Source organism: Ammospiza caudacuta, chromosome Z (assembly GCF_027887145.1).
Source record: "Ammospiza caudacuta isolate bAmmCau1 chromosome Z, bAmmCau1.pri, whole genome shotgun sequence".
In the NCBI taxonomy this organism is placed as follows: Eukaryota; Metazoa; Chordata; class Aves; order Passeriformes; family Passerellidae; genus Ammospiza; species Ammospiza caudacuta.
The window spans coordinates 15,130,669-15,139,618 of NC_080632.1; the positions used below are offsets into that span (position 1 = coordinate 15,130,669).

Below are 8,950 nucleotides of genomic sequence, written 5' to 3' on the forward strand. Positions count from 1 at the left end.
CAGAGCAATATTCTGTCCTCTACTAAGGCAAGGTGACAACTTTCATCATCAATGGTGAAAACATCTGATTGAAAAAGAAACTTTTAATTCTCCAGAGTCCTAAACAGCAGCCATTCCTGTTTTGATCTTCACTCAAAACAGATGTCAAATACATCTCAAATCAAACTCAAAGCCCAAGTACTACATTTAGTAGATCACACACAAACCAGAACCAAAACCAAAAAGGCATTTATGTATACTCATTAGTTCTGGCACACTTTCACTTAAAGTCAGGCAAAAAAGAGCTGTAGTCAAGTACCTGATGGAATTTCCTAATCTGAAGGTCTCACAGGTGAAAGATCTGACATGTACCACAGTTTCACATTAAGATGGGCATGCAGAATGTCTCTAACACTGCAGACAAGAGCATCTGTTCATTTCAGCTAGGCTACACAATTTATACAAATCCACAATCTGATTCCTGGTTACAGATGTTCTCAATGCTCTCTCTCCTCCAACAGTGACAATGACATACCTTCTCACACCTCATAATGCATTGTTATGTCTTGAAAAACTTCTAACAGCCTCACTAAAAACTGGTTGGAACAACACCAGATATAAATAAATAACTCTAAGTATGGCCGGACCAACCACTCAGTGTACTGACCACCACGTACCACCTCCTTCTATGATTTAATGAAGCCTGTTGGAAATAGAGACATAATATATGTTTAACCTTATTGCCCCTTCCAAGGCTGATCACCATTAAAGGATTTTCAAGCCTGCCTTCCATGCCATACGCATTCCACTGCTGCTTCTCCGAGACAACGGGCACGTGCAGTGTTTCCTACATCAACAGGATCTGCACATAAAGCTATCAAAAATGTACTGAACAGAACTGAAACTTAGCGTTTTCACAAGAATACTGTACAGTGTTAACTTGACAGATATGCTGTTAATTTGTCAAATACAGTGACACTGGATTCCTGTGTGATTCCTTGGATTCCTGTGTGATTTTCTGCTGTTCATTACAGAAGTGAAATGTGTATTAAATTTAATTGGTAAAAGGGAATTTTTGAATCTGCACATGAAGTTATCGTATCCTTGATCAACTTCGTCACAATGACTTTGTTGTTGCTTGACTCAAAATCTATTGGAATAATTAGAAAAAGAAATCACTAATTCTTAAGAGACCTCAGATCAGGCTAAGTAACACTCTAAGTTTATTTTTTTATTTGCAGCAGTTTTTCATTAGACTTGCTCTCTGTGCTCTTGGTCTAACTCATTCTTTTCTTAAGCTGAAGATTTAGTCTGTGTGAGCAATCTCTGATACTTCAATACACCGAAGCAAAGACAAGTTGAACTCCACACAAAGTCAAAAGATTGCCAGCAAGACAATGAAATACAGATGTACCACTCCAGTGAAGGCGAAACAATGACATGGATAGAAACAAATAAATAACAGTTAACTAAAAATAAATAAGTTTGTCTGTAGAAGAACATTACTTCTTATGACAAGAAACTGTAAGGGATTTAACTGTTCACAAATGCATAATTTTTACCGTAAAACTTTCCACTGATGCCAGTAAAATAATGAAACTCCCATAAACTGTGCTTATTATCATCATGCATTATGGGATGTATTTGCATAATTAATAGGTATTATGTTGTTATTACCATTCTTTTCTGTTACCTGATACTGCTTGTTCCATTTTTTCAAGTTTTCAGGCACAGGGAAAAGAAGATTCTTGATTCTTCAGGAAGACATTTGGGCTCTCAGCTGTGGTAATTTCATAGAAAGGTAATGACAACTGAAAATGTTTCACTTCAAATCTATCAGTAGCACGTTATTATCCCACCACTTCGGAACCATTGGGATTGACATTGCTTTCTCCCTGCAGCTCTGTGACGCTCGGCTACGCAAGCAATAACTTAACCTTAACCTTGGAGTTTGCAAGCCTTTCCACGGGTGTTCTATCAAAGTATGAACTAGCAATACATTTCAAATGTGGTTAGAAACTTCAGATACACACACACATACACACAAGACTTCTATTAGCTTTAACAAATACCAACAACTTTCATGTTTTTGCATGAGTGGCAGCATCTGTATCAGGGAAAAGAAAAAGAAGCCCAGATGCTGTCTGAGACAGCACAGGTTAGCAATACTCAGGTTACTATTATTCAGGACAGGCAGTATGTTTATTTACAGAAAGGGTACACTAAGCAGTCCAGCATTAAAGAAGTGTTCCAGTGGATATATTTTTCCACTGAACACTATCTCTCAACAGATACTCAGCTGTGGTGGAATGCCCAACAAAAGACATTAAAGACCTCCGAATGGCAGTCTCACAGACTTTTGATTTAATCCTTTTGCTCTTCGTAATACAAGAAAGTGTCAGTACTAGTTCAGAGGTACATAGTTAAAAAGCATTTCTATCTCTAGCCATACTAGAGATAGGCAGAAAGGTCCATTTTAAAATAAAATTTAAAAAACCACAGATTTACCTTGTAAACTGCCACTCAAAACTTTCTTAAATTCCATTTTATTTATGAATTGAATTCCACTAGAGAAATGTGGAATGGAACAGTAAGTTCTGAAGAATGCAATTTTAATTATGTTACATACTGCCTCTGCTTTAATTATGTAAAATAGTATTAAGTAACAAACTGTTTATGCATGAAGTGGATAATTAATACATCAAAAAATATTATGATAATTGGGTAATGTTGTCTTTTTAGCTCTTCCCTCTTTCACCTCTTCAAACTCTCAACTGGAGTAACAGTCAGAGAAATACCTGTTCCAGGCTGGGGTAATGATGAATTACATTTTTCCTGTTGATCTTTCAAACACAAAGCACTTGTTCTGAAGAACTGAATCAACAACCACACAGGCCTGGAGAGGGAGCAATGCATATTTCATTATCTCCCAAGTGTAATGTTTTTAACAGCATTATAGGCACAACAAAAAATAGAGCAAAAAGTGAACACACATTTTGGGGTTATCACTAGCCTCAACTCCAACTCTGTTACTCATTAGGACTTTTTCTAGAAGGGGGAAGGATGTGAAGCAATCTTGCTCACAATTTTTATCCTCTCTTCGGGAAATGCCAAATTAAGCTACGAATTAACAATTGAACCCAACTGTTTTCAACTGACTTTGATTGTATTTTTAACACTAATTCACATTTTTTAAAATTCATAACAGCTCACATTTTTACTCCTGGAGTCTGGCTAGTACAGCGCCATACCTGAAAACGTATTTGTGGGAGATGCTTAAACAGTTCCAGCATTTCACAAAGCCTGCTCAGCATGCCCGCGGTTAGCCTTGCCTAAGCACAGCGTTCGCACCCCTCTGGAGAGGTTGGTGCGCGCCCCGGGGCAGCCGCGCGGGTCCCGGTTCCGACGGCGGGCGGGACGCGCGGAGCTGTCTGCGGTGCTGAACCGGCGGCGGCCGCGGCGCCCCGGCCGCACCCGGGGGGCTCCGGCGCCCCACCGCACACACACCGCGGCCTGACCGCCGGAACGGACGGACACCCACTCGCCTTACGCTGCTGTATCACTTCTCGCCTTGAGGAAGAATCCTGGCAAACCTTTACAAACTTCCCTCCCAACTCCCTTAAAAAAAGAGGAGCCAGTCTGGGGCAGATAAACTCCGGAGACTGGTTTAACTGGCTGACTTTTCAAAACAAAGTACACAAGCAATGTCACTTCAAGAGAAGACTAAAGCCACCTGCTGTGCCTCTAGGCACTGTCCCATGGACATCCTTGCAGCATGGCTGTTTGATCATCCTACCAATAAATCAAGGTCAAAGACTACTGAAAAGAATGAAAAAGCTGACTTCCACTTGCCAGTATTCTAGGTCAACAGTAGTTTTTCAGTCAGTATTCATCCTGCACTCAGTAATAATCACTAAACTGTCAGCTCTGTATTTCCCGACATTTTTCTTTGCCTCATGCTTTGTAGAAAAATCCACTCATGCAAAGGTTAGTTTGCTCCCGTATGAAAGACACCACAGCTGCAAGCCGAATACAGCCACCTTCTTCTCTTCAATGGAACAAATTTTCCTCTCTCAATGAATTCCTGCTTATTTACACTATAACAAATATTTAAGTATGTTTCAGACAATAATCAGAAAATAATGTTTCAACGGGAACAACTGACAAATAGCTGGTGCAAAAATCCTCCAGGACACAACCAACCAGCTGTGGGCTCTGTTCTGCAGACCTTATTCATTCTTCTGCACAGAGCAGAACGTTTCCTTAAATTAATGACACATCTGCCTTCAGAAAACAGTCTACTTTAAAGGTTATTTAAAAAACATTACATTATCAGGGTTACACAGTATCTTCTTTTGCCCGGAGAACATTACGTCCTTAGCCAAGGGATTTTAAAGATACCTTTTCTCCCCAGGTGTCTAGTGCAACATAGATTTTATTACCACAGAATTGACATAGCCTTTGTCCTGCACTTTCATCATCATATTTTTTAAAAGTCAAGTGTGTGCTCAAAAGAGAGCAGATATCTAACAGCTACAGAAGGTGCTACATCCTTTCCTTCCAAACTCCTTGAAACAGAGAAGTTCTCTTCATTTTTGATGTGAATGACAGAACCTCTTGAAGCTGCAGCTCCTCCAGGCACTGTCATGACTACTACAGTTTCTGGTGTCTCTCATTCTGAAACATGGGGTATTTCAGTTTTACAGGCAGGTATACTTGTCCTCTGTCCAGCAGCACTGAAAACTACATTAACTGTGATTAAGCCATATGACTGCACAACTCCTGCTGTGAAGCTGCATACATGACGAAGTTCTTTAAAATGATCAGTTAAAAAACCGACCAAAATGGAACGACAATTTAAAAAAAATATTTCTTTTCTGATCCATAAGGGATCTGATTCCTAAGACAGTGAAAATTTTTAAATCCTTACCTGAAAAAACCCAACAAACTATTGAATCTTGGAGTAACTATTCAGTATAAGCTGAGGTACCTGCACAGACCTACAACTATTTCATTTTCATTCAACTATTTCATTCAACTATTTATCTTCCATAAAATTCTTCATTTAAAGTTTCTGAAAAATGCATAGAATATTTTAAACATTTGGAGAGGGCTTGTTTTATGCTTTGCTGTTCATGCCTGAAGAAATATTATGGAAAGATACACCAAATAAGGCTCCCACACTGCAGGAGTGCTACTTATTTATTTTTATACTGATAAAGAAACCTGTTCATCAATAGTCCTGTAGTTTATAAATTTGCTGTCTCTCCAGAACACTTGTTTATTCAATACAATATCATTAAACAGCTTTTAATATCTTTGACATTAATGCAGAAAAATCTGTTTCTGAGCCAGGAGAAGAAGTTTTGCATGTGCAAAGACTGTACAACATGATTCAATTTGGCAAAAAGTCTTCCATGACATAATACTTTGCAAACACTACCCTTAGTAGACCATGTACCATTTCATGTTGAAGCTACATGCTTTCATTTGCACAGAAGAAGAATTGTACTATACAATGCTTAAGTTTTTACTTTTTATTTAACTGAATGGTACCAATGGAAAAGTCTTCATTGCCCTTGAAACCTGACATTTCAGTCTTCAGCTCAAGGAGTCTCTGAAAAAGCAAACGCACTATATCTATGAGTAAGGTTATTTTTCCCTTCAAAACTTTGAATTCTGTCTGTTGTACCGTTTGGTTGAGCTGAAATGCTACATTTTAATTTCTTCGTCGAAAAAAATGCAACTGAAATTAGGACTAAGTCACCTGGACAGAACCTGCGACAGTATCTGTGAGGTTTATTCTATAGTTTTGACCATTATGTTCCTCTTACCTTCAGCCCTATCCTTCCTAACACTTTTCTCTGGTCACATTCCTAGACACTACAGCATTAAATAAAACAAGTCAAATATTAATCATCCCCCTGCTTTTAAACACTCTCCTAGAGTGCACTCCTATTTCAGACAGCTCACTGAGGATTACATACCTTGCACAGTGAAGACCATTAACCTTACTGTCAAGAGAAAACGCACAATATGAAATTTAGTCACTGAAAAATAAAAGACTATTGCTGCACATCTGCTGCAGGAGACGACAGGCACATCACCTAGAAAGCAGGTTATAACCTTAAGGCTAGGCAGTCCTATAGCACAACTGCAGACAACAGTCCCTAGCAGGCAAAGCTTCCTGGCTGCTCTCTGCCCGTCGTTTGGTGCCCGTCTCCGGGGCTGAGGTCCATTCACCGACTTCGGCAGCCTTGCAGAGACCACGCTTGCTTTCTGAAGCGGTAGGACGTGCCCAGTACTTACCAGCACAGCTCCCCTGGACAAACCGCCTCGCACCCCCACCTAAGCCAGCCACACTCCCTGACCCACAGAAGGAAAAGTTACCTGGATTTCTCTTGCGTGGTACACGATGATGAGCCCGAGCAGGATAATCGTGGAGAGGCTAATAAGGCATTTCAGAGCGAGGGAATACAGAGACTCCTGCAAGAGAAAGACACCGCCGTTCCTCAGAGAACCCACGCGCGGGGCCGCTCCGCCCCACCGCCACCCCGGCCCGAGGAGGCGGCCGGCGGCACCGGACAGCGGGGACACCACGGCACGGGGACGGGGCGAGGGCCGCGGGCGGAGGGACCGGCTGCCGCCTGAGCTGATACCTTGGTGTAGGCGCCCCAGGAGAGTTCGGTCTCGATGACCATGACGACGATGCCGAACATGCCGAAGATGAGCGCGTAGTCGCTCAGGCGCTTACGCTTCTCGAAGAGAGCCCGGCGGTGTCCCAGCTTGTAGCCGATGTTCTGGTTCTTCTTCTTGCTGGACTTGCCCCCGCCGTTGTTGGAGCTTCCCGTGCCGGGGCCGGGGCCGGGGCCGGCGGAGCTGTACAGCGCCAGGTTGTTGGAGTTGTTGTGTTCGGGCTTGGAGACCACGATCTCCGGGGCGGCGGGGCTGCCGGCGGCGGGGGCAGAGCCGGCGGCAGCGGCGGCGGGGCTGGCGAGCGGCGCCTGGAGAGGCTGCGACTCGGAGTCCAGATCGTGCAGGTTCCTGCGGGACGAGCTCAGGTTGCTGAGCGGCCGCATGACGCCGCCGTTGTACCTGCAGCTGCTCATGGCTATTTCGGTGAAGGGGTTGCTCTCCCGGCGCTGCTGCTGCTGCTGATGATGGTGGTGGTGATGGTGATGGTGATGATGATGGTGAGTGCTGCTGCTGCTGACACTGCTGCTGGGGCTGGCTGCCTGCTGTTGCTGCAGGCTATGGCACTGGTGGTACTGGGAATATTGGTGAGGCTGTCTGGACGCGCCAGCATGGCTGGACGGGGTGAACTCGCTGACGTTCAGCTGGCTGCCGTGCCGGGAGGAGGCGGCGGAAGACAGCGGCGAGGAGTGCGTCCGAAAGGCGCCCGAAAGCGGCGAGGAGGCGCGGAGCAGCAGGGGCAGGTTATCCCCCGCGGCTGCCGCAGCAGCCCCGTAGTAGGCGCAGTTGTTGCACTGGAGGCACGGGCTCTGCTGCTGCTGCTGCTGCTGCTGCTGCTGGAGGCTCTGCTTGTCCTGGCCGTGCTGCTGGCAGTGCGGCGGCGCCGGCGGGCGCTGCTGCTGCTGGTGCTGCTGCTGCTGCTGCTGCTCGGGGCCGAAGCCCGCCGGGAAGTGGCGCGGCGGGTCCATGCCGGGGCCGTTAAAGCCGCAGGAGGACCGGGCGGTGGTGCACCCTGCGCAATGCGTGACGGTCGGCAGGGGAGCGTCCTGCTGCCGCCACGATGGGCCCATCCCGGCTCCCGTAGAATCCAGCCGCCGCGTCCGATTGGTCGGGCGCACCAAAACAACGGGCATCACGTCACCTGGCGGGGGCGGAGCGGCCGCGCCGTCAGCGGGGGGCGCGGGGCCCCCGCCCGCGGGGATCCCGCCTCCCGCCCCCCGCGGGTGAGGGCTGCCCTCGCCCCCCGCCCGCCCCGCCCGCGCCGCGGAAACCCGGGGCTTCCCGGGGGCGGGGAGCGCGCTCGCTCCCGGGATCTCCCCCGCCTGTCGGCGAAGGGGCTCCGCCGCGGCTCTCCCCGGCGGCTCTCCCCGGCTCCCCACTCACATCTGCGCCGTCTCCGGAACATGGGCGCCGCGTCGCGCTCCGGAGCTGTCCAGCAGCGCCGCCGCCGCCGCCGCCCTGCAAAACACAGCGTCGGGCTCGCTGCGCACCCGCCGCCCCGGGCCGCGGAGGGCTGGAAGGGGCCGCGGCCGCGGCGCGGGGCGGGGAGCCCTTCCCGGCACATCCCGGGCCTGTCACGAAGGACGGGTGGGGGGGACGCGCGGCTTCTGCCGGCTGCTCCTTCTTCCCTCAGCCGGAGGAGGGAGAGGCGCAGCCGGGGCGTGAGGCCAGCGGCAGCCGGGGGAGGTTCGAGGGCTGCAGACCTGCTCCGCCGGGTCGGCAGGAGCTGTACCGTGAAACGGGACCGGTGTCACTGAGTAGGTCCCCTCCGTCTCCGGCTCCCTGTCATGCACTGCCCTGAAGTTGGTTGTCCGCTGCCATTTTGCCTTTTCCCCTTTCTTTGCCTCTCAAGCCCCCACTGAGTAATCTGCTCTGGCAGCTCCGTTAGGCAGAGACATGTCTGCATCAGGTAAAGTCTGCTTTCTGCATTTATTTAAGGAAAGATTATTTAAGGAAAGAATTATGAAAATGAGAAATGGTTTACCTTGTTACAGCTGTGTCATTCCTGTCAGCTGTTAATTAGGCAAGACTATAAGAGAGGGGTTTTTTTGTTGGTTTTTTTTTTTTTTTTTTTCCCAGACAATATTTGATACCATGGAAGACTTCCTTACATCTTTAATTTCTCGGCAATGTTAAAGACAAAATCCACCAAGCCTTTCTAGGATAAAAGCCCGCATCCTTATAATATCCTTATAATTTCTGTGTCTCCTGTGACATTCAATTTCCTTGGAAATCCTTACATGAGTTGTAGGTTAGAAAGATGAGTGAGGCAGTGTCA

General features: G+C 46.9%; 1 protein-coding gene across 2 annotated transcripts in view; it reads right to left on the reverse strand.

Moving 5' to 3' along the window:
- The window catches only part of KCNN2 (potassium calcium-activated channel subfamily N member 2), a 68,478-nt gene extending 60,401 nt beyond the window's left edge, over positions 1 to 8,077 (reverse strand). For both annotated transcript variants that reach the window (XM_058823966.1, XM_058823967.1), the window contains exons 1-3: positions 8,056 to 8,077; positions 6,639 to 7,813; positions 6,370 to 6,465 (exon numbers count right to left, since the gene is read on the reverse strand). In XM_058823966.1, the coding sequence (XP_058679949.1) occupies positions 6,370 to 6,465; positions 6,639 to 7,813; positions 8,056 to 8,077 (1,293 nt within the window). The remainder of the gene's footprint in view (positions 1 to 6,369; positions 6,466 to 6,638; positions 7,814 to 8,055) is intronic.
- Between the last annotated feature and the right edge of the window lie 873 nt (positions 8,078 to 8,950).